The sequence below is a fragment of the Malus domestica genome, chromosome 05 (genome assembly GCF_042453785.1).
Source record: "Malus domestica chromosome 05, GDT2T_hap1".
NCBI classification, from domain to species: domain Eukaryota; kingdom Viridiplantae; phylum Streptophyta; class Magnoliopsida; order Rosales; family Rosaceae; genus Malus; species Malus domestica.
Genome location: NC_091665.1, coordinates 30,788,580 through 30,813,002, shown reverse-complemented (window position 1 = coordinate 30,813,002; position 24,423 = coordinate 30,788,580). Strand labels below are relative to the sequence as shown.

At 38.8% G+C, this 24,423-nt stretch overlaps 4 protein-coding genes across 9 annotated transcripts; 3 read left to right on the top strand and 1 right to left on the bottom strand.

The window, feature by feature from the left end:
• Nucleotides 1–4,718: 4,718 nt before the first annotated feature.
• Nucleotides 4,719–12,781, bottom strand: LOC103435769 (uncharacterized). 6 transcript variants are annotated; one of them, XR_003773462.2, is made up of 20 exons: nt 12,638–12,781; nt 11,716–12,369; nt 11,151–11,351; nt 10,965–11,048; nt 10,785–10,844; nt 9,930–9,974; nt 9,608–9,807; nt 8,998–9,492; nt 8,832–8,921; nt 8,511–8,607; nt 8,228–8,407; nt 8,057–8,146; nt 7,678–7,740; nt 7,510–7,584; nt 7,331–7,381; nt 6,182–6,259; nt 5,755–5,873; nt 5,508–5,615; nt 5,344–5,409; nt 4,719–5,242 (listed from the first exon to the last, which is right to left on the bottom strand). XR_003773462.2 is itself a non-coding variant. In XM_029102559.2 (20 exons), exons 2-20 carry the CDS (start codon nt 12,061–12,063, stop codon nt 5,168–5,170), a joined length of 2,559 nt encoding a protein of 852 aa, XP_028958392.1. In that variant the 5' UTR covers nt 12,064–12,369; nt 12,638–12,781; the 3' UTR covers nt 4,719–5,167. The 6 variants fall into 6 exon arrangements, 4 of the variants coding, with proteins under 4 accessions (XP_028958392.1, XP_028958394.1, XP_070678668.1 ...); XM_029102559.2 differs by having other exon boundaries at nt 5,739–5,873; nt 7,331–7,399; XM_029102561.2 differs by having other exon boundaries at nt 5,739–5,873.
• A 2,586-nt stretch (nt 12,782–15,367) lies between these two features.
• On the top strand, nt 15,368–18,649 carry LOC103435771 (RPM1 interacting protein 13-like). The gene is made up of 3 exons (XM_008374182.4): nt 15,368–16,069; nt 16,801–16,887; nt 17,002–18,649. The coding sequence occupies exons 1-3, from the start codon at nt 15,737–15,739 to the stop codon at nt 18,346–18,348; spliced, it is 1,767 nt and encodes a 588-aa protein (XP_008372404.2). The 5' UTR covers nt 15,368–15,736; the 3' UTR covers nt 18,349–18,649.
• Nucleotides 18,650–19,062: 413 nt separating this feature from the next.
• LOC103435770 (uncharacterized) lies at nt 19,063–22,390 on the top strand. The gene is given in 9 exon segments (XM_008374181.4): nt 19,063–19,307; nt 19,386–19,598; nt 19,731–19,922; nt 20,026–20,226; nt 20,342–20,422; nt 21,157–21,292; nt 21,804–21,844; nt 21,846–21,897; nt 21,988–22,390. Coding segments are annotated over 9 exon segments (1,083 nt in total). The 5' UTR covers nt 19,063–19,214; the 3' UTR covers nt 22,062–22,390.
• A 281-nt stretch (nt 22,391–22,671) lies between these two features.
• LOC103435772 (ammonium transporter 1 member 4-like) lies at nt 22,672–24,405 on the top strand. The gene has a single exon (XM_008374184.4). It carries the CDS (start codon nt 22,758–22,760, stop codon nt 24,249–24,251), a length of 1,494 nt encoding a protein of 497 aa, XP_008372406.2. The 5' UTR covers nt 22,672–22,757; the 3' UTR covers nt 24,252–24,405.
• Nucleotides 24,406–24,423: the final 18 nt, after the last annotated feature.

Sequence of the window (24,423 nt, the reverse complement as noted above, 5' to 3'; positions counted from 1 at the left end):
TGTCATGGTTAATTTGGAGCATTGTCGTTCATAATTCAATGAAGTAGTAACTGGAAATCAAGTTATTTGCATACATGTCATGTGTGGAGAAAAAGGCTCTAGCTATCCCATCCATCATCTTATTTCTCACATTCGTTTTACAATCCGTCTAGTTTTTCATACTTGTTTGTTTGTTTCAACTTCATCCAAATCAAAACCCCCCATTTTAGTTTCTTGTTTCAAAGTGTTTCAAATCTGTTTTAGTTTGTGTTTTTAAGTGTTTTGATTTAAGTAAAAGTCAATTTTCGTCCAAAGTCATTCCTAGTGTCTAGTTTAAGTTTATTTGGTTGTTTTAAGCTGTTTTGAGTATTTTAAGTTGGCTTTGAGTCTTGTAAGTCTTGTTAAGTGTTTTTAAGTTTAGTTTTATGTTTTGAGTCAGTTTAGAGGTTATTAGCAGGCCCTTCTAATCCCCGGTCCAAAACGATCCCTACTTATACTTGTACAACAATTATCAAAAGAGGGTTAAATTTGTGTGTTAAGATAATTTTCGCATCAACTGCATCGTCCGATGACCCTTCAGCTTCCTTCTTCTTCTTCGAGTCAGGGGTTGTAATCCCTTTGTCCATCAGATTCCATAACCCAAGTGATTTGAAGATCGTTACCATCTTAATCCTCCAGAACTCGTAGTTCTCACCGGAGAAAATTAGGGTTCTTACCTCCGAGCTTCCAGATCCAGACATCTTGGTCTGACTGTTGATTTCTCTCCTCAAATGAAACTCCGGCAACCTTCACCGAGCTTTGACTTAGCTCAGTGACTTCACAGCTTCACGCCCAGATTCAGTTGATCGAAACCGGCTCTGAGGCCATGTTAGTGTTTGAGAGAGTTAATTCTAAGGAAGAAGAGAAGATGAATTGTTTAGGAAGAAAAATAGGGAGAGAAGAACGTGGTTGTTTCTTCTTCTGCAAAGTCACAGAGGAATAACTTTGTTTTCATTAATTGTCTCTCTATCTCTTGCACACAACGTGCAAAGAGAGATATAAAGCTTTTACAAAGCTGAGTTGGATCAAAACAATTAAAATAGATCTCAGCCACTCATTTAGCTAATAGCTAAGATCATCACACATGGCATTCATGGCCTTTTATATCTATATACCTTCTCACTTAGTATTTAACATAAGTGCATACACATATTAACATCACAACTTATTTCTAATCAACTTTAGACTTATACTTCAACAATAATTAGTAAGATATGTATTTTTTTGGTTTCATAACATTCCTGATAATCAGAATGCTTGGACATGTATATGCAGTAGACAATCGCCTAAATCCTAAACCCTAAAACCACCTTAACTTAAGCAATTTGTTTTTTTCCTGACAAAAAAAGTACGCAGTCTTTTTACCTTTCTCGTACCAGGTTTACCCTAAACTTAAGAGAGTAATTAAGTTAATATAATCCCTAAAATTTAGGATTCTCTATATCTCCCTAAAATAAGGATTATCTATATCTTCAATTTGAATGATATCATTTAAACTAGGTCCGAATGTGTGCACCACCTTGATGCAGTGTCACGTGCTGATTAACTTAACCATGCATGGGAGACCAAATCTTTAAACCAAATTTACAAACCAAATGATACAAATTTGTTTAGGCATATCAAGGACTTTGATAAAAAAAAAAAAAAATTTAAAAACCAATAAGGTTCCAATCAAAGAACATTGGAAGCTTATTGATTTTTAATTGGTATGATTTGAGCAGCATTAATCGTATGTAATGAGATGAGATGTAGTGCGGTGGATATTGAGCAGTGTTCTAAAAATCAGCCTAGGCAGCTGTCTAGGCGCTGGGCTGAGACTAACCGCCCCAATTAACTCGTAATCGGTTGCAAAATCAGAGAAAGTATTAGACGGATAGGCATGATTAGGCGGGTCTAGGTGGAGCTATGCAGGTCTGCGCGGGGCTGGGCGAAGTCTAGTCGACCGTATTTGAAGACGTCGGAACCAGGAAAAATTTTGAATCTGGAAAAGTCAGGTTGTTGAGTCGAGAGGAAGAAGATGACTGGTGGGGTCCATCTTTTTTTTTTCAATTTAAATGGACAAATGTGATCTTTATGGTCCCACCACTCCTGTTTGGTTCCTCGTTTCCACTATTTTATGTTCTTTTTTTTTTTGGATCAATATTCTTTTGTTTCTTTTCTCACCCAAATCAATCATCATTCTTTACTTTTTAAATATTTTTGTATTGTTTTATTATTCCTTTTCCTTTTAAGACCATTTATATTAAAAACCCTAACATGACATATATAACATTTAAAAAAAAAACATATTATTTATATAATAAATTTCAATTTTATATTAAATTAACTTAAATCCACCTAGGCGCTAGGCCCCTTCTCGCCGCCCGACTAACATCTAGCGCCTTTTAGAGCCTTGATATTGAGTCTGATTCTCATGTGATAATTTGTATGGTTAATGAGGAGTAAGCTATAAATGCTACTTTGGAGTGTTTTATCCATGATATTGGTTATTTGATGTCTGGCGCTGCTCATGTTGTAGCCTCATATGTTACCTCGCGCATGGAGGTGCTTTCCGTTGAGATGCTTTCCTATTTAATATTATTGCTAGAAATGCAAACGTTTCTATTAGAATTTAATAAAACTCCCCTTTGACACAAAAAAATAAAAATAAATCATTGGAGGCTATGACTGCATCAAAGTGTCGCATACAGAAAAGACGCACAAACATCATCAATCCTAACTGTAAAAAACCACAAGGACTCTGAACCTTAACCTAAGGGTCAAAAACTTTCAATGCATCCTTCTTTCCAGTAAACTTGGCGGGATCCATTGGACAGATCTCGATGCCGACCTGTTCGCATGAGTAAAACATGTCGCGCGGGAATATCTTCTTATTTTCTTTTGGACAAAAAGCCTTGCACGGCCAGTTCAAATCTTGCTTCTCCTCTTCATCCTTATTGGCCATGTCAGTTCCTTGCATGTGATATGGAGTAACAGTTGTATAACTATGAGAAGCCGACGCCATCAATCTTAATATGAGTTGTGAAACACCGCTCTTGATGTAGTTCCTGTTTGCTGCTTTAGCAACCCATAGGACTTTCGCCATTGTCACCGCCATGATCAATATAACAACAAATTCAACGAGAAACAGTGTTTAAAACCTTAACCTACGTAATTTCTAGGTGTTCTCTATATGTGCGTGAGAGAGAGTTGGCAGGGGGAGGAAGAGGGTTTAGGGTTTAAAGTTTTAGGGGTGCTCTAACTAGACCAATCAATGGACCCGGTGTAATTAGTAGGATATAGGTTTGTGATTTCCACCCAATTGTCCGTTTATGATCCAAATTCGATTACCTGTTAGTTAACAGATCAAATATGAATTAATGCTAATCCTATCCGACAAACTTACTTGAAAATAGAATACCCTCCAAATTCTCGGTCATCAGTGGATCTTCTTTGGTTTCCTTATATCATTAAAAGGGGTTTGACTGCCTATACTTATCCTATTGGGGTTTTGATTATGATTTTAGTTGGGCTTCAGTTACCTTCAATTGGGGTTATCATTGTGATTCAGAATTTTCAATATTTTCTCGTTAAAATTTCTTTGCCTTCCAAAGCCACTATACCAAGCATATTCCATATCCTTCAATTAATAAATAATTAAAAAAATTTACCAAATACATATTATCATAATCCACCTCCTATTTGAGTCGATTATTATATTGTTTTAGTACGTCAAATAAAACTAACATCTCCCACTCACCCAAATAGGAGTGGTATCCTCACATTCAGTCACTTTTCATCATCCCAACATTCTGACGTTCACAAAGAATGGATTATGGTGTGACCCTACGAAAACACGTACATCATAGAACAGAAACTTTGTCCCTCAAGCGATATGTACTAATGTTCTTGTCTTTATGTGAACGTTGGCCAGCTAATGAGCTACCTTAAATGTGGTGTAATGACAAACTGCTTTCCCTAAGCATTCATGCCAATCCTACTAGACTTGACCGCTTTCTTAAACGTACCCCTTTAGATGATAATGATTGTTGATCGCCGTAGATAAGTTGCTAAAGTAGCAGTCGTGAAGTATCCTTTTTCTGACATGGTCCCAAAGGGTACAAATATTGGATTCGAAAATCCAGTGGCTCACACAGTTATGAAGAAGGGATTATTACTTCCACTATTTTGGTCTACTAAAGCACATATAGTTTTAGTCTCCAACATGTATGCTATCATGTATTCTCTTACTTCAAATATGAGCATGTTACTTTGTCTGAAACAAACACTATTATGTCATAGGAATCTTAGTCTAGTTGCTATATAAACGCCTGGCCTGAGTCTCTCAGCATAAATGCCCTCCCGGCGCCCACCTAAGACAACTCACGTTATATAAAAGTTGGAAATCGAGAATGATTTACCTCCAAAATCTCTATCATCAAGATTCTTGTTCCCCCAAAGAAGTTGGAGACCGAGAATCATTTACCTCCAAAATCCTTATCGCTTAGGATTTTGGGGAAACAAGTGAGTGAGTGAATCGGAAAGAGGGAGAGAGCGACCCCCGTCGTCGACAGTATCACTGCTTTTGCTAGGGTTTGGGAAAAGACTTGAACTACAAAAATACCAAAAATGAAAACGCAAGGACTTGGCTCTCGCCCGCGGCCCAACCCCACCGTGCTCAAATTTGTGTACAAACCTTATGCGCTACGATTTTTTCTATGTTTTGTCTATTGACATCAGAGGCAGGATCTTTATGTCTATGAACGAAATTTACAAATTTTCGAAAAGATACAAAACTTCATTAGGTCGAACATCAAAACCCCATAAAATATCGGGATTGTGATCCTATGGGGTGTGCAATGCAATACATGTTGGTGTGGAGATTTTGCACTTTTGACTATAATTTTATGTTACAATTTGTATTTTCTGCAGGCTTTAGCTAGCAGTTTGCAGGGACAGGGAGATGCTCCCAAACCATGTTAGGTTGACAAAAATTCCTTAGGCGGGCCATTCACCGATAGGGTGGGAAGCCATTCACTCCACTCCAATTTATTTGTGCCTCGTAATTCACTAGCAGTTGGAGAAGCCATTACCCTTGAGACCAAATCCTTGACATGTAACTCGTAATCATGCAATGATGTGTTCGTTCAACTTCTGTATCAGGTTTCACTTAGGAGCCACCGTTCTCAAAGCTTGACAAACGAGAGTCGGATAGAACAGTGAACATCTGCGTGTCCACAAATAACTGCACAAGCCACAGATTGCAAATGAAATAAAAGACGGGTGACATGGCTTCAGGGTACAAACGAAACATCCAAGAGAAGTTTAGAGAGGATTGTAAGTTACCTTGATAAATTGCCTGTCCTTGCTAGGAAAGGAATCGATAAAGCTCTCTTTAAGAAGTAAAGAAACCTGAAAGGACAGTAAAAGATTTACATGTCAAAAAGTTAACAAACCAGGTCCCCTGAGGACTTTTAGGAATATAGAAACTACGGTGTTAGTTTCTCTACCCTGTCACTGTTTGATTGTACACTCGTTATTGTGTAAGACCTTAGATCTGAACAAAGTGACTCCATGTAGTTCTTCATGACTTCCAAAAACTGACCTGCAGCTTCGACCTGAAACGTGTAGGAACAATATATATTTCGCATTCACAACTAGTAAAAGTGTCGAACTGCTAATATGAAGTTTCCAAGTGTAAATCCAGCAGAAGCAGTAAGCATGCAAGTATGACAGTAAACCTGCACTTCGTTGCACCTATATACAGGATGCTTTTTAGCAAATGAACCTTCACATGACAGTCTAGCATGGATGGGCCCTAATTCAGTGGCTAGATCTTTATGTCTTGGAAGTGACGGCAAATGACACATTTTCACCTGCACGAACAACAAAGTAACAGTAAGTACAATAGTTATTCTTAATATGAAAAAGTGCTGGAAATTACTGAAAACTGTAAAATACGTAGCAATTCCTCGAAGGTAGCATCGAGAAAAAACTGAGCATTCTGTAGTTCTGAAGAGATAACCCTAAAAGAAAAAAGGTATTCTAGAATTCATTGCTTGATTCAAACTTGGACACGCAGGAGTTCAAAGATCTTCCATAGTGTTCTAGAGACCATCTACCTCTTTATAAGCCATTGGTAAGGAAAAAATAGCAGAAAAAACTAAATGAGAATAAAAGAAACCTGATCCTTTTGCACATTAACTTGAACAGGATCCGATGTTTTCCTCTTCAGGTCTGCAGGAAACTGTTGTATCCCAGTCTGTCATATGATAAGAGCACAAAGAAAATTAAACTAAAACTAATGACGGTAGTTTTCTTAGAACCCTCGAAATTTAAGCTAGAACTTGAAACATGAATTGTCTGGCAATAAAATTAGGATTTCCTATATATACCAGAAAGTAATAACATTTAGGCACAAAATAGAATTTCCGAGAATTAAGACCATCATAAGAGTTCTACAGGGTAATACTTGACAGGATTACCACTTCACTTCAGAGCCTAGTTCATAAATAGTACATGCTGATCAAAATCAAATATTCAAGACTGAGTAATATGTAAACTAAACTAATTAAAGAGAAAAATTGTATGCAGAATGTTGTAACTGCCTAAGAAATATATGAATTTGGAGATGACATCCCATTTAGGATTCTGGCTTCGTGAATACATAATATCCAAGCAAAGCAAGGAACTGCGTTTGATCAAGCCTTAAAGTTAACCGCACATACTAGCACAGTTTTAGCACCTCACTTGGAAGAGAGAGTGAATCCTAGACACTGTTCTAAAAATCCCCGCCTAGCACCGCCTAGGCCCCACCTAGGCGCTAGACGGCTGACTATCGCCCTGATTAATGCCTAGGCGTTTGAAAATTAAGAAAGGGTGCCTAGACCGTCTAGGCACCCGCCTAGCTTGCCCAGACCCGCCTAGGTTGCAACTCACTTAGACAGAAAATATGTAACTTTCATTTTGCATTTTTTTTTTCAATAAATTGTAAAAGACTTGTTGAATACTCAAATGAACATACATTATATGCTTGTTCCCCCATGTTTTCATTATGTTCCAATACTTCATAATATATATGTCATTCTATTTTGTAGTTTATGATGAAATTATATATATTTTAAGTATAAACAGACATTTATTTACACGAAATATAATAGATTTACTTAAATCCGCCTAGTCCGCCTAGGTGCTAGGCCCCAGTCCGCCGCCTGACTAGCACCTAGCGTCTTTTAGAACCTTGATCGAAGAATGTCGAACATGGGTCTGAGAGAAAGTAATACGATGCAATACATTTATACAAATACAACTATAAAAATGAAACAAAACTCACAATAAATGGAACTGGGGCGTCAAGAAAGTCAAGCATTTTCCCTGGTAGAACCTGAAGATATTTAAGAAACTTAGAGAAAAACATACATTTCAGGACATCATCAATGATATTGCTTCAATAATTAACAAGGTTATACCTATAAGAAAATATTTTACATTCAGCAATAATATCGAACTTACAGGAAGCATTAAACTCTGCCATTGAAATGGACGAATCATGGGAATGAGAGATAATACTGTAGCTGATAGCACACCCTGCATTGATTGAAGTGTCAAATGTTCAAACTCTGAAAATAAAAAGTGCTCTCAGGATTGATGCACGTAACTCCAATACAAACAATTACTTACCAGATTCGGACACACTATTACCACTTGTTTTTCTAGTAATACTCCCGTAAGCAATGATAAAATCTGGCAAAAACACCCCCAATGAATCACCAAGAGTAGACAACAATATTTACTATAAAGGGGGTGAGGGAGAAAAAGAGACTCTTTTTCAAAGGAGAAAAGTGAGCCCACATGGAAATATGCAGTTAGGTTAGAACTTTCAGTGGCTGTACGGGATTTAAAACTTTCAGTCTCACAGTGGACTTGAATCAAAGGAAAAATGTAGAACCATTACATCACATGATGTGAATAAATATTGCTTAAAATAAATCTGGACCAAATGGTAAAAGGAATTTACAATCTTAACACAGCTGGACTCAAGCCAAACAACTGAGCTTACACTTTCAAGGGAGAGAACTCGGCAGATTGTTGCAGTTGTCCATATTGATAGTGCAAGCGCTTCTTCAGCAGCAGCTAGCATAACATCGACCTTTAACCAAGTGAAGTAAGTTGAGTCAATACTAAAGAATACAATAAAATTTAGAGAGAGAGAAAGAGGCCTAAGAAATACCCCAGGATCTTGAAATGAATCTAAACTATTCTCATCAAAACCAAGAGCAGCTACTGGAGGTCGCCTATACTCAGTAGCTTGAAGATGTTCAAGAGGTAGAAACGATAATTCACTTCCTCGTTGTGGGAGAGGCAGAGCATGAAAACCACAAACAATCTGTAACAAATCGTTCTTGTTCTCCTATCATAGAGAGTTGATACAAAAATAACTGTCAAACGGAAATCAAATTATCACTTATGGGGAAAAATAAAATGAGTGAGATTGACAGTGTCGATATACTCACCCTAGCCCATTCCATTATCAGTTCATCACCAAACTCTTTCTCACAAGTCGAGAAAAGGTCATCGTCTTCATCCTCCGATACCATGCTTCTAGCTGGACTGCCAAAGATAATAATAGATTATTGAAGTTGTACGTATATGGTAACAAGGGCGAGAACCATCAAGTAATTTTACATGACATAAAGAATTAAGAGCGAAACAATAACGGAGCTATTTCAAGTACTACTTAATCTCATATAACAGCGCATATTAAAAAAACCTATTAATTTATGTATTAAGCATAAAATGATAAATCAAATGTAAGATAGCCATATATTGACCACCTGAACAAAGATTCGGAACTGCCAAGACGCTCCAATGTGCGGTTCCTGGAAGAGAAAGATGGCCCAACCTCTGGAGAAGTATGGCCATTTCTGAAAAATGAAATCAATTAATTTATGTTTTAAGGCACAAAATGACAAATCAAATAATTAGCAATGTATTTACCACCTAAATACAGATTCAGCACTCCCAAGACTCTCAAACGTGCGATTTCTGGAGGAGAAAGATGTCCCAACCTCTGAAAAAGTATGGTCATTTCCATAGTTTCCGCATATTCTTTCTGAAGCTTCCGAACGAGTTTCTGAGACCTCAAAACCATAGTCATCAGAACATTGTGAATCCTTTCTACCATCCTTGTCTAAATACCGTACTTGACTAAAATCTGAACTCTCACTAGCTGAGACACTTTCAGGGGACTGCAGTTCCCATATCTTGAGTGAAGAAGGTGGAGTCTCATCGTCCAGTCTAATTCCTGCACTGGCAGCTGTAAGGGCAATTGGACTGTCAACTGGTATTGCAGAGTCCATCCAATTATCAAAAGACTCCCTCTCGGGGGACTCATCATCATTATCTTGTACATTGGGCAATGTAGGGACAAAATCAGTAAGTGCCATTTCACTAGCAAATTGTGTGATTCGCTTCAGACGCTCCTGTTGAACGATACTGCATCCAAGTAAGTAAAAGCGGTGAAATGCATTGATTTTTACAAGGATAAAGAAGATTTTGAAATGTATATGCGATACTCACAAGTTATAGAGAAACTAAAACTACATCTCACCTATTCAGCATCTCGTAGTGTAACTCAAAAAAAGGAACTCTGGATAGCACACAGTAGCATCGAGGCGCAGAAACCAAAAATCGGAAGAGTCCTCCCATCGAATGAGAATTAGGTGATGAGATGCCTAAGATAGCAGGAGGCCTCTGAACAATTTCTGACACGTGTAGGCAAACACCATAAAGTGTTGCATTGTCTGCCACCTGATCAAAGGGTATTACCTTTTTAGTAACCGTGTGTGCTACAAAGGTAGTAAAAATCTTCAAAGGGGATAAAAAAAAGGTAGTAAAAATCTTCAAAGGGGATAAAAAAAGGCATAAGATACCTTGAGTGAGAAAATAAATGATAAATCATCTTTTCCTAAATGCTCCTGTTGAGAATACCCGTAATTAGAGTGCAATCTGTGTTTTATATTTATATATTTTATATAATATTAACAATAATGAGATGAAACATAAAGTGGCAAATCAATCTGCAAACTCTAAATGGAGATGACTCCAATGATTTCCCCAGCCTACACATGACTGATTAAACTAATAAACTTAAAAACACATTTTAAAACAAGATTGATCTCGTTTTATCTTCTGACATTCAATGGTAATATCAGAGCTGTATCTCCCTGAGGTCTCATGTTCGAAACCTATATCCTTGTTACCCTACTTCTTTATTAGTTTTAAAAGTGCAGGTTGGGGCTAAACCGACGTTTCTCCATCTACATATATGTTTGCCTTTCCACGTGCAAGATGGACATGGACTGCACGTTGTTGGCTCATTTCCTAACTGTTTAGCTCTAGATGCTGGTATAGGAGTGAGGAAGAATAAAAAGGAAAAGGTAATTTTGTGGCACCTATTTCTCCATTGGTCAATACCAGTTACACTTTGTATTCTTTTGTTTTTCACATGGTTATCTTTGTAGAAAAAGAAAATGCAGATAGCAAAGTACAACGAAAAGGCTATGAAAAGGCTAAAGGCTATAGTTTTCTCATACAGTATTTATGTTACTTTGTTATTAGTACCTAGATTGTGAACGCAAACCCTGCTACGACAAAATTGTGAAAGAGGCAAGTTCAAACCATCCAACAAGCAAGAAGTTGTGTTAATTCACAAGATAAAACAAAGACAAATTGCAAGGGTGAGAGGAATATATATGTCATAGATTACAAGAGACATTTCCGTGTACCTGTCCGTAAACAACTTGATTTAAATCACTTAGTGATGGAGTCTTCTCCATTAACCGTGCCTGTAATGTGATAATCCACATATGAGAACCACGTAGAATTACATCAATACAACAAAACTGTTAAATGAATACAAGTTTAATGATCGAACTTAGAATTGTGGAAAAGAAGCAATATCAAACCTTAACCCCTCCAGGAAAACAAAAGGAAGCTAAATCTTTCAAACGCATATCTAGACGCTTCCCAGGAGGATATTTGAAAAGTATCTGTAGGTCCAGTAAAACATTCAGGAAACATATAAATTATCATTGCATGCCAGAAGAGAAAACAAAGTCCCAGGGAACTTCTTATGCAGTTATACACTCAACCTGAGGTTCTAATGTAGGAATTGGAGGTCCCCGCTGCTGTAGCAATTTAAGGTCAACAATTCCAGAGTTTATCATCTCCATCTCCCATTTCTTTCTTTTAACAAATGCATCCTCCACAGTTTCAAGGTTAGCATCCGGATGAAGCCCCGCAATAATAAAATGCTCAAAGAGTGAAGTTGGCTCGGTATATCTTATATGGCCCTAGAAGATCATAATCATAAACTTTAGTTAATTAGACAGACAATTAAACCGATCAAGAACAGAGCTTTATTAAGCAATAACATTCAAGCATCACTGGGGAAACTGGTTCCAAGATTTTCATATGGATCACTATATTTAATCATTTGCTTTTTCCAGTTTCGATGTCTAACTATGCAATCAAAAATCCTATATCTATATTCATGTACAAAGTATCCGAAAAAAGGTAACTTTCTTACACAATAGTATAAACCCACCGAATTTACTATTACTCGATAGCATGAAATTCTCGAGTAATAAAGTTCTGTTTTCTCTTTTCCTTTTTGTGTAAGTAACAATGTATCAAGCAATCCCATAGCAAGAGTACCTTTGATTTGGAGTGAAGCTGATACCACTGACGTTTTTGGTTTGCCAAAACCTCAGGATTGAAAGCCAACCGCAAATCATCCCGCGAATTTCCACCCCATCTCCACGCCCTCTGCATCTGATTTTTCAATTTCTGGAAGCTATTGCTCCGTCTGTGTCCCGTAGTTACAATTTCACTTCGGGAGCGCCTATGCCCCGGTGCCAATGGTGGCATGCTCGAATTACCCGGGACCACATTTTGCAGTGTCTCCCCTGCCACTTTAAGTGCCTCCTCAGATATTTCCTGCAAAACCTGAATAGGCGACGGAGGCTGCTCTTCGTATGCTTCGGCATCTTCTTTACCCTCCATTTTAAAACCCTTATCTCATCTTCGTAAAATGCTCATTTCACCGAATTAATACTCCATCGCTCCATTGCTTAAAAAATCCCAAACCAGCATACATTCAACCCATTTCACTACTTCTTATAGCTCCTACAACATGCCAACACACAATAACAAGGCCCAGATGCAAAAAAACAACACAAAATCCGAAACGATTCTCTCCTTAAATGTGTTTGATCCTCGATTTCGCGAAAACCCGGATCACAGAAGCATTCAATCTACTCACAAAATCCGCAAGTTTTGAACTTTTTAATCAGGCAAACAATACACACTCTGGAAAATCCCAATAGAATACGAAGCAAAACACAAAATTTAATATAAACACGATTAAAATGCAGAGAAATGAAAGGGCAAAAAATCGAGCATTTATGAATTCAAATGTATTTCAAAATTTGTGAAAATGGCATCATGGTTTCATTGATTTGTAACTGAAACAGAAGATGAAGGGGCATATTGGATGGTAACTGGCATGAGAAAATTAAATACAATGATGCAAATTAATAAAAAATCATATCACTCTGGGATTTGAGAAATATAGTACCTTTTTTTCTTTGGTTTCAAATGTATTGATCTTCAGATTGAGGGGAGAGAGAGAGAGAGTTGCTAAATTTGGAATGGGGTTGTATAAAAAGAGAGGAGAGGAAGTATTTATTTAGGAAGAGGTCTGTGAATATCAGACATGAACACAAGGGAGAAGGACAGCTCAGGTAGAAATCGAAACTCAGAGAATATCAGAAACCACCCCTTGATTTTTACATATTTCCCTATTGCACCATCCAGACTTTTTCAGTTTTCTTATCGGGACAAAAGAACGGAAACAAAAATAGTTTTGAAAAAAAGGTATTGAAATTATGAACAATATTATAATTACCTATATATTATCCATGCTTTTGCATTCCTCACTTGCCATTGCCATTTAATGTCGAATTCAGGACACATCATGTGAAATACAGATTTGATATTCGTCTCAAACTACTGAACTATCCCACGAAAAATTGAATTTTGTCTTAGCTTTTCAAGTTACTTTCTAAGAAACTGTTTTATGTTCTCTTTTGTTTCTTTTTTTATTTGTATTGTAATTAACTTTAGAGAACGAGTCTTTTAATTAAGATTATACTTTTATTTATGATTTTCACATTTGAATTTGATTAATTATTTGGCTACCCGTTTTACTATTTATATATTATCTTATAGTAATTCAATAAAACTCTTTATTCCTATAAAACAAAGAAAAAGGTAGGTTGCTAAAATGGAATCGACCTAGTACAAATTATGTGAAACTAATATGGATGAGCAGTTGGCTTAGAAAATTATGTGTGGTGTTTTTCACTCTAATACATAGAGAAAAGTTACATGATTTAATTTTGGTAAGTTATGAGACCACAAATACATAACATCAAGTAATTATTTTTAGTTGCAATGAAAGAGAGCTGAATTCTTAACTTGACTTAATTATAACTAATTTATTTATTTATTATTATAACTTCGACTATAGTTAACTATAAAACAAATTATGACACAAGTACTTCCCAACTATCTATTTTGTTGTAGCAAAACAACTTTCAACGATACAATAATCATAAAGAATGTTCTCTTAAATAGTAATACAATTTTTTTTAATAGAAGCGATATTTTTACTCTAAACTATTTTAAGGGAAGATGAGAGTTTGAACTGAGATGAAATAAATTGAATACGGAAGTTTTAGCCACTAATAAGACAATCTAACACGTGTTTGACATTAAAATGTATGTGTATGACGAATGAGAAAGTAACGGGTGTGTTTATGATATTATCAGAAACCTTGAGGCCTAAAACGAAATTATAGTAAAAAATGGAAAGTATCATAATTGCAATAACTTCCAATAACGAGAAAGTGCATTATGACTTTGAGATCCAACGTGTCGCATGCAGAAAGTACCCCACTTCCACAAGACAAACTGTTAATGCAGTGGGTCCGGAAATCGAAAAACCGTTGCGATGCGATGGTGTTACGATCCTGACCGTCGAATATGCACCGATTTAAATAAAATAAATTAATAATTAGTCGCGGGAAATCCTTCTAGGTTGTACAGATCAGCACGTGCCTTTTTCTCGGGGAATTGGATCCTCTTATTCCGAACAATATGGATTATTGAATTTTGACTCAACGACTATAATTATTATAATTTTAAAAAGACCTCCTATATGTAGTCGTTAGATTAAAATCTAACAATCTGTATTGTCCGATCAGGAAGATTCCAAGACTTTGTCTCAGAAAGGATCCAATTCCTTTTCTTGGTACTTGCTTATTAAAATCGTCTTTAGGCGCGCGATTCTGGAGCCGTTGATTACAAAGACAAGTGAGTCAATGAGACTTTTATGGGAAAGATTCTCATAAACAAAAGTTAATTAGTGATTAAAAAGAATGATTAAGCATTGAACCTACTACCTACGCGGATTAATTTTAATTTTAATCATGCGTGGATCCCCACCCGATCCACCGCCCGTGAACAGTAAAGGGGTAGCTAAATATATTTTACTCATTTACATTTAGGGGTTTACGCATAGTAATCAGAATGAAAAAAAAAAGTTTGATTTCGATTACGGATTATTTTAATGTTTACTAAGATATATAAAAAAATCAAGAATGTGTAGGGGCCACATGAAAAATGGAATCCAACTCTTCTTTTTGGAGAATTTTTTTTTAACAAATGATGTTATTTCCGGGGGCGGAGGTGAGCTAAGCTTCACAATGAGACTAGTAATAATGTGATTTAAATTCGTCTTAACTTCAATGTTGGGAGGTGGGAACTGAAAGTTCATGAGTTGGGGGCAATCAGGAATCCATCATGCAGCCCATCCCACCTCGTTATAAACACATAAATTTTTTCTTACTGGTGTGAAATTTATACTCTCAACAAATTCATCATGCAGCCCAGCCCACCGATTGTCTACGCAATACACTCGTATCTTTGAGTTTTCTAATAAATTTGTACGTAAAATAAACATAGGTGTCGGACGTACGATCTACGTGTTTGTGCGGTCACACATATACAAACGAGATCCCTCCAATTGGGCAACTTTAGCAGGCTTGCAATCAATCAATTCAAGCCCATCGTCATACCTTCCACGAACCACGACCACAAGGCCTGCATGACTCATTCGTAGCCGTAAAAGTGGGTCGAAACAAAATTGTGTACTTCCTTCTTGGTTCCAAAAAATGCCCCTCACAAGACCGCAAATTCCAACAATATCCCTAACCTTCTTCATGGGTTGATGTAAAACGACTTATGAGGAGCTGAGTCACTTCTCACTCCTCATCAGTTTCTCTCTCCTCTCTCTCTCTCTCTCTCTTTCTTTCTCTCTCTCTCCGCCAAGTTCGGCGATCCATTTTAAACCCTAATATTTTTCTCTGTCTCGCTCAATTCAAAACCCTAAATGCGCTTCCTCCACCCTTCAACTTCCCCTTTACAGAAATTTTCCCGGGAAATTCTGGAAATTTTCCCGGAAATCCAAGGCTTGCCCATTTTCATGTGGTTCGAGCATTGGCTTCCCGTATGATTCATTCGCTTCTTTCTTCACAACCATGCCTCGGATTTTCCAGGTCAAGAAAAAGTTCAAGTTTTTCTTCAAACCCTAGTCTGTGAACTTCAATCAGCGATGGATCCGGGTCCAATCTACATAAGCTCCGATGACGAACTGGGCTGGACCGACCTGGATGAGGAGGACAACTTTGATTGGGTATCGGACCTTCTGGAATCTGTCGACAAGGTAACCGATGATGACGATGATGACGATGATGATGATTCCGATGACGTTGTGGTGATTAGTGAGGTCAACTCCAAGCCCAGTAAAAAGTCTTCCAAACGGACGGTGGCGGATGTGGACGATGATTGTGTGGTCTTGGACGGTGACCCGGATAAGCCGGTTTCGGTGGTGGAGGATTCGGGTAGCGGCTCCGACGAGTTGCTTGTGGTTGGGGAGAAGGGGCAGGTATAAATTCGACCCGATTTATGTTCGAGTATGAATTTTAGTTTACTCTGAATTGGAAGTTAGAGAAAGAAAACTAAATGCTTTGGAAGTTTTTTTATTGTTGGTTTGATTGGAGGAGTTAAAGAAATTTAATTTAACTGAAGTGTTGTAGTTATCGCAGCTTAATAATTTTTCGACTTGTGCTTAACTCTGTTTGGTTGGTTGCCATGAAAATGTACCAAACTGATTCGTTGTGGCATTATTTTTTGGGATAGGCTAATGATATTGTTGTCATATGAATTTTGGGACTACCTTTTTAGTAAGGGAAAATTATTTGTGGATGCATCTGAATGATTTATACATATTTTGAATTTTGCCCCATTGTCTGTGAAGCACAAGCTTTGGTGTTTCTGGATGCTATTGTTTTTCGGACATAGTTATCTTAATAGTCTTGTTTTACGGTGAAAACCCGTTTCTTGGTTTTTGGTGACCTTGATATTGAAGTTCCATTGGTTTAAAGAAGTTCCCCTTGGATCGTGGGTTTTTCTTGGCTTAGCTTGTATTTGGCGTTGTTTGCTTGCTTGGCCACTTCATCTTTCAGTCTGTTATTATTTTCTTATGTTAAAGTTGTTTCTCATGTACAGGACCGCAGCACCATACATTGTCTAATCCCTTAATTTTTGTATTATTTAGAAGGATGTACGCACCTTTTGCTTTTCCAGTTTTAATTTATCTTATTTCTTTGGTTGCAGGTAGCATGTAGAGACTACCCTCATCCACGACATCTTTGTGCCAAATTTCCTTTCAAAACTACCCGGCACGAGAACCACTGTGATCTTGTGAGTTCACTCTTACAAGCTGTTGCTTATAGAATTTCCATCAAATAGTATTTTCTTGCCTGAGTTTGACAATATATCACTATGATTTCTTATTTTTTTCCTTCTAAACTGTAGTGTCACTGTTATGTCTGTGACTCGCTGGCACCATGTGTACACTGGAGCACCAGAGGCTCCAACTTTGATCATTGTCATGCCACGGACAAAGAAGAGACATGGAAAGTACTGAGAAAAGATTTCAAGACAGCAAAAACTGCACCATTATCAGCTTCAAACAATCTGGCACCGACTAAACATAGTCCAGTTCCACCTCTCAATATTATTCGGTTGGCACCCAACTCTTTACCACAGAATCAGGTCTCTAGGCCAGCTACAGTCCGCCCTTGCACCTCAGCCGGTCGTACCATGCCTAGTATCAGAATTCCAAGCAGAAGTCACCAACCAGAATATCTTGTCCCTAAGAACAAAGTCCAACCATGTTCAGTTTCTAAGCAGTTGCTTGGTGCACACACTAATGTTGTTGGGAGGAACCGAGGTCAAAATATTGGTCATTTAGGCCCCGTCTCTTCTCATTCAATGTTCAAAAGAGTAGGAGCTGTTGTGAACCGAAGTACATTTGTTTCGTCAAATAACAGTAGTTGTGCCACTCCATTAATATACAACAGAACTTCCACTCCCATGGCAACATCAAATGGCGGAAACCCCTTGTGGTTGCAGGGTGTTCATTCTAGTGTGCATCAGAACGCCTCCCAGCCCATGACCACTTTCGTTGGAAATACAGTGCCCTCCCAACCCCAAACATATAGTCAGGCCATCCCCCAGTCAATTTACAGCCAAACTTTTCAACAGCAAGGGAATCAAAGTCAAAATGATAGCCAATTTATTTGTCAGTACGCGATACCAAGTCCGGATTCCAGTCAAGGTGTATATCAGTATGGGAATCAGAGTCAGAATTCTAGTCTGCAAGGTAATCTAGGTGTAAGTGTCACAGATTTGGATTTTACGGATTGTAACTGGGTTAACACTTCCAGTCCAAACATTCAGCGGCCTCCAATTCAGCAACCTCCTATTCAGCAGCCTCCAATTCAGCAACCTCCTGTTCAGCAGCCTCCGCTTCAGCAGCCGCCATTTCAGCAACCTCCCATCCAGCAACCTCCCATTCGGCAGCCTCAGTTTCAGCAGCCGCCTCCTATCCAGCAACAGCCTCCCATTGAACTTTCTGAAATTCAAAGCACCGAGCCTGTATCCGAGCCAGCTCCCGTCAATGAGCAGTCTAACAAAGGCGCAAATTTCAATGGTTTGGATACCGAATTTGAAAGCTGGCTCTTTGAAGCCGAGTCTAGTCCGGCTGAATCAAATAATGCGATGGCATCTCACCTGAACATGTTGTCTCCCGAGCCGACTTTTATAGACTCACTCTTGTTTGATTTTGAAACCCCCTGGAATGGTCTGGCGCAGGTATAGTCGACTGTCACTGTTAGTCCTTCGCTAAAAGCGGGAAGCTTATGTACGTAGGTGAAGTGACTCTCGCTACTCTAGCGTTTGAAACGAAAAAAGCTGTTTGACACAACATATGATTCAGCAAAATAAGGCTGGTTGTGAGGAGCTTTGGTAAGTGTATAGGTGTTTGAAGAAGTGGTGTACAAAGTATCCCTAGGTTGGAGATGCTGTGTAGAGGCTGGTTGTTTCCCAAAGCTTCTGCCAGTTAATTATTATTTCTGGGTTTTTCTAATAAAAAGTTGTTGCTTGGGTTTGCTTACGGAAATGGCTAAAAGTGTTTTTTGACAATCAAAATGGTGGAGGAGAAGCGTCTGCTTGAATGCAGGACACTTGAAGTGCTTTTTCAGGAAGCATTTGACTGCTTAATAAAAATTTCAATGTGTTTTAGAAAAAACGTTTGAACCACAATTTGATCAAAAAAAACAAAAAAAGAGCCAAAAACTGTAACATGTGTCTCTTGGCACAATGCAAGCCGTCTACCAGCGTACAGTTGCCGGTCGATCGACCGTGAGATCCCGATATGCATCTTACATGGGAATAATTTGGAATGTTATGTGAAGAGAGAGAAACACACGAAGCTATATAGGCTGTGGAAGGAAAAATATCCAGGCCTGATAGTGTTAGGAAAAACTTAATGGTTGGCCCAGAAAACCCCTCGGCAAACATAAGCTGCTTTCTGTTGCACACGAGTGTACAAGTCTGCAGACATTAGACTGAAGAACACTCTGCTTCTCTCTCTATCTCTCTCTCTCTCTCTCTCTCCGTAGTTGCAAGTAACAGAAGAAAAACAAAACATAGCAAAGACGCGAATTTGAAGTAAGGCGCTACTAATGGAAAAGGGGTCCCAACGCCAAACCGAAAGCGAAAGGGCCGACCTTGACGCCATTGCCGCCCTCAAAGAAAGCTCTGCCATTGAGTTCAAGGTTCTCTCTATATCTCTCTCTAGAATTACACAACTCTTATCATATCCATTTCGTTTTTTCATATTTTGGGCTTGGCAGGAAAAGGGGAACGAGTGTGTGAAAAAAGGGAAAAAGCATTTTTCGGAAGCCATGGACTGCTACACGAGGGCAATCAATCAGCAAGCTTTGACCGATTCCGACATCTCAATTCTCTTTTCGAATCGAGCCCATGTCAATCTTTTGCTTGGAAACTATAGACGCGCTCTTACTGATGCCTAGGAAGCATTCAAGCTCTGCCCCACTAATCTCAAGGTGCTCGAGTTTTGCCGTGTTATTGCTGCTTGAATTTTTAGTCTTTTTTGTGTTGTTCTGAGGTGGGTTTTGTTTGAAGTTCTGGTGTTTTTAATTTTTTATGTGTTAAGTGATGTGGGTGTTGATTTTTAGGCTTTGTACCGAGCTGCGAAAGCGTCTTTTTCGTTGAACTTGTTGTCTGAATCGGCATCACATTGCGAAAACGGGCTTAAACATGACCCGGGTAACGAAGAGCTGAAGAAGCTGTTGAGGCCGATTGAGTTGAAGAAGATGGAACATGAGCAGCGTGAGGCTCAAGTTTCAAAGGCAATTGCAGAGGCTAAGGTTTGATTATGATTCTAATGGAGTAATGGGATGATATAGTTATGATTGAACTGTTTGTGATTATTCTGAGTCTTGTCTTTGTTTGTTTGTTGGAATAATGCAGGACCTTGTTTCCGCGATTGAAATTCGAGGCATGAAGCTTGGGAAGGCAATGTATCGAGAACTTACTGGATTACGAAAGCCTGTACTAGACAAGAATAATACGCTTCATTGGCCAGTTCTTCTGCTTTATGCAGAGGTTATGTCCAGTGACTTCATTGAGGATTTCTGTGAGACAGACATGTTGTCAGCTCATCTCAACGTGATATCCTTCTTTTAAAGTGTATTATATTTTAAAACTGAATTGTCTGTGAGTTTTCAATGTAGCATGCCATGCTTTTGGATAAATGTGCATTTTGTGGTTTCCTGAACTTTCAAACATGTTTTCAGATAGCTGCCCGCCTTTGTCATGGGATCAGGAACACAATTACACTCGTGATGCTATTGAGTTATACTACGAAGTAAGTCATTTTAATTTATAGTCGCTTTGTTGACATATAGTGCTCTTAAAATTATAATCTCTTTGTTTTCACTCAAAGTAAAACGAAGTTGCTTTTTGAAGAGTCTTCTCAATATTTTGTAATATTAAACTTCTGTAGAAGTTAATCTATATTTTGGGTTGCTTATATCGTGTTGGACTACTGAGAGGAATTGGGAAAGTCACTATATCTCAGGATTCTGACCTTACCAGCTACACCTACGTGAAGTGATGTTAATTATTAAATTTGGCAAAGTGCATGTTGTGGCATTGATTGTTGTACCGATGGTTAGCATAAATACATTATCTGATTCTAGGATGCTTCTATCCATTTGTTTAAGGTAATTTTTCATGGACTTTGGGATGCATGTCGTATATAGGATTGTGATTAGATGTTAGGTTTGTCTAGTTCTCAATAGTTAGGACTTGAGATCACAACTGGATTGTAGAATTGTTTGCTTTCCCCTGAGGTTAATTGAAGTCAAAGTGTGACTAGTAGAGCCTGCTGGGGATTCCTATGGATGTCGGTGCATCAAAGAGCAGTAGTCGAGGCGTATAAGTGAACTTGTATAAACCTAGTCATGTCCATTTTTTGTTCTTTCTCTGTAGGTTGGTTGCATGTCCAAGTAATACCTTTTTTTGGGTATGCCCAAGTAATAGGTTTCTGTACCTTTGAGAATCCGTTATTTATGATTTCTCCGTCACTGATTTTGACAGGCTGGTTCAGGAGTTTCTGTGTCAAAGACAGAGATCCTTCGTTGTCTCCTAGAGGGCACACCAGCTTCTAATGTGGAAAGCATCAATGATGAGCAAAAGGATGCCAATGAGAATTCTATTGGTAGCAGCTCAGCAGGTAGGATGGCTTTAACATTATCTTTAGCCCGTTTATCAGTAGTTCATTGATTATGCACTTCGAGTATTTGGCTGTTAGGCTGGGTATGATTTCCCGATGCACTGAAGTGACTCATGACTCTGTTTCAGCGGGTGTGCGCATGTGGGGTTTAAGCTATAAAAAGTCATATTATTGGTGGCCTCTGATAATTTTCAATTTTAGCTTCTCCTCTTTAATGATAGCAATGATGGATAGGGGAAAACAAGAAAGTAGGAACGAACATTCTGTTCTTGATTAAGCATACAATTTGATAGTAATGAAATATACACAATCTGTCAGTTCATTGTTCTGTTACCAATTAAGTTCACGTGACTTTATGAACTGGAAAATTTGTTTCAAATTTTTTACCATTCAAATTCTTGCCGTCACCTATCTACTCACTAGTTACAAAGAAACATTATCGGCCCGCTTTCCCCAGGTTTTACTTCTCTCGGCAAGGTTATCTGAATGTCCTTTATCTGATGTTCCTCAGGCAAAGGTTTCTCTAAATGGATCAAAGTAAACGAAAGTAGGAACACTTTATGACGTTCTGAGAGAACCTAACCTCATCATTCCAGGGATCCCAGGTGTGTCTTTAATTTATCAGTCACCTTCAATTCAGATGGTATCTGTTTTGTTCCTTTCGTTTTCTTACCAGTCGTTTTTTTCCTGTGCAGTGTTTTATGTTGTTTCTAAATGCTCCAGCTTCTATAAAGAGTTCAAAGCCGGGAACTGGGCTCCTCCATCGTGAGTAGGCCACGACGTCGCGTCTCATCCACCTCCATTGCTATACCATCATTTGCTCTATTATACTCAATGGACGAGGCAGTAGTAGATCTAGCCGTTACTATCAAAGCTATTGGACATCAATGGTATCGGATTACAAGTATTCAGACTATAACAGTACCGATGAACAGTCACTTTGACCCATGAAAATTGTAATATAGAATCTTCTGTTTTGTTAATTGAGTATTTTTTTTTTTTTCGATTCTTCAACGATATTCATTAACAATACATAGAAATTTGTAGATGAATCGAGAATTTTTTCAATACTGAATCTTACGGTCGAGATTCTTCCTAGTCACATTTAAATGGAAATAGACCAATACAGATGTATGTGCAATGTTTTGCATAGAGAATATTCACAGATCGGAGACAGGTAAGTAGTAGAATCCAACCAGGAAACAAATTTGGTAAATTGTTAATTTTTTAAAATTGTTTCTTCAGTAATTAAAAACGTTTCATTTAACTTGGTTTAATTTTTGAAAATGTGTGATCTCCAATATCGGAATATCAGTTATTTACGCGTATTTGACGCCCACTGGTCTTCTTTCCACTTGGAATTCTCTTAGAATCCCCAAGAAATTGGATCTTTTTCCACAATAAATACCCCTTCACGTTCTCCACCCATCTCCCACATTTCCACCTCCCTCCTCCATCCTCCGTCATGGCGGCTGCTATTTCTTGCTCAGCCACCGACCTCCGACCCCTTTTGGGTGCAGCTGCCAACGCCACTGCGGCTGCAGAATACATCTGCGGCCGCTTTGATGCTGTGTCAAACAAGTTTGTCGACACAGCCTATGCTGTGGACAACACCTATCTTCTGTTCTCTGCCTACCTTGTTTTTGCAATGCAGCTAGGGTTTGCCATGCTCTGCGCAGGATCAGTTCGCGCGAAAAATACCATGAACATTATGCTCACCAACGTCCTTGACGCTGCCACGGGCGGCATCTTCTACTACCTCTTTGGATTTGCATTGGCCTTTGGCACACCGTCAAACGGTTTCATAGGGCAGCACTTCTTCGGCCTCAGCAAGTTTCCCTCTCAATCTTTTGATTACGGTTACTTCCTTTATCAATGGGCTTTTGCCATTGCAGCTGCTGGGATCACAAGTGGTTCCATTGCTGAACGAACCCAATTCGTCGCGTACTTGATTTATTCGTCCTTCCTGACTGGATTTGTCTACCCAATTGTGTCCCATTGGTTCTGGTCTGCTGAAGGATGGGCTAGCCCGGCACGTGCTGACAATCTCTTATTCGAATCCGGGGTCATTGATTTCGCAGGTTCCGGCGTTGTTCACTTGGTTGGTGGCATTGCTGGCTTGTGGGGTGCCCTAATTGAAGGCCCCCGCATTGGACGTTTTGATCACGAAGGCAAGTCAGTGGCACTGCGTGGACACAGCGGCACATTGGTTGTTTTGGGCACATTTCTTCTCTGGTTTGGTTGGTATGGCTTCAATGCTGGTTCTTTCCTCAACATTCTAAAGGCATACGGTGCAAGCGGATCATATTACGGGCAATGGAGTGCAATTGGAAGAACGGCGGTCACAACCACACTCGCTGGATGCTCAGCAGCACTCACTACTCTCTTCGGAAAGCGCTTGTTCTCCGGTCATTGGAACGTCACTGATGTCTGCAACGGTTTGCTTGGTGGGTTTGCAGCAATCACTTCTGGCTGCTCGGTTGTCGATCCTTGGGCTGCAATCATTTGCGGGTTTGTGGCGGCTTGGGTTTTGATTGGGTGCAACAAGCTTGCTGAGAAGTTGAAGTATGATGATCCGCTTGAAGCAGCACAGCTCCATGGGGGGTGTGGCTCGTGGGGGATTATTTTCACGGCATTGTTTGCGAAAAAGGCTTATGTGAATGAGATATATGCAGGGCAGCCAAACAGGCCGTATGGGCTTCTGATGGGCGGTGGCGGAAAACTACTGGCGGCGCATTTGGTCCAGATTGTGGTGGTTATAGGGTTTGTGAGTGTGACAATGGGGACATTGTTTTTCTTGCTTCACAAGTTAAAGCTCTTGAGGATTTCAACTGAGGAGGAGATGGCAGGAATGGATGTCACAAGTCATGGTGGATTGGCTTATGTGTATAACGATGAATTCGGCCATCCGGCAACACCGAAACCGGGCTCAAACACAGGCACTACTCAATCTGTTTGATTTGAATTTGGTATTGTTCCCGCACCTTAAAGTTTAGCCCTTAAATCTTAGGATGTAATATATGGTTTGGTTAATTAGCTAGTTACTTATGTTTGGATGAAGAAATTTAAGATTACTAAAGAATTTTAAAATGATGGAAATTGAATTGACGGGATTTTATTTTCTAGAATTT

What these genes read in the sequence shown, in the direction of transcription:
- LOC103435769 (XM_029102559.2), bottom strand. Translation starts at nt 12,063, where the DNA reads ATGGAGGGTAAAGAAGATGCCGAAGCATACGAAGAGCAGCCTCCGTCG. An exon ending in GTTTTCCTGGAGGGGTTAAG is followed by an intron (nt 10,845 to 10,964) that starts GTTTGATATTGC and finishes ATCACATTACAG; the next exon opens with GCACGGTTAATGGAGAAGAC. An exon ending in ATTCATTTCAAGATCCTGGG is followed by an intron (nt 8,147 to 8,227) that starts GTATTTCTTAGG and finishes ACTTGGTTAAAG; the next exon opens with GTCGATGTTATGCTAGCTGC.
- LOC103435772 (XM_008374184.4), top strand. Translation starts at nt 22,758, where the DNA reads ATGGCGGCTGCTATTTCTTGCTCAGCCACCGACCTCCGACCCCTTTTG.
- LOC103435771 (XM_008374182.4), top strand. Translation starts at nt 15,737, where the DNA reads ATGGATCCGGGTCCAATCTACATAAGCTCCGATGACGAACTGGGCTGG. An exon ending in TGGTTGGGGAGAAGGGGCAG is followed by an intron (nt 16,070 to 16,800) that starts GTATAAATTCGA and finishes CTTTGGTTGCAG; the next exon opens with GTAGCATGTAGAGACTACCC. An exon ending in ACGAGAACCACTGTGATCTT is followed by an intron (nt 16,888 to 17,001) that starts GTGAGTTCACTC and finishes TCTAAACTGTAG; the next exon opens with TGTCACTGTTATGTCTGTGA.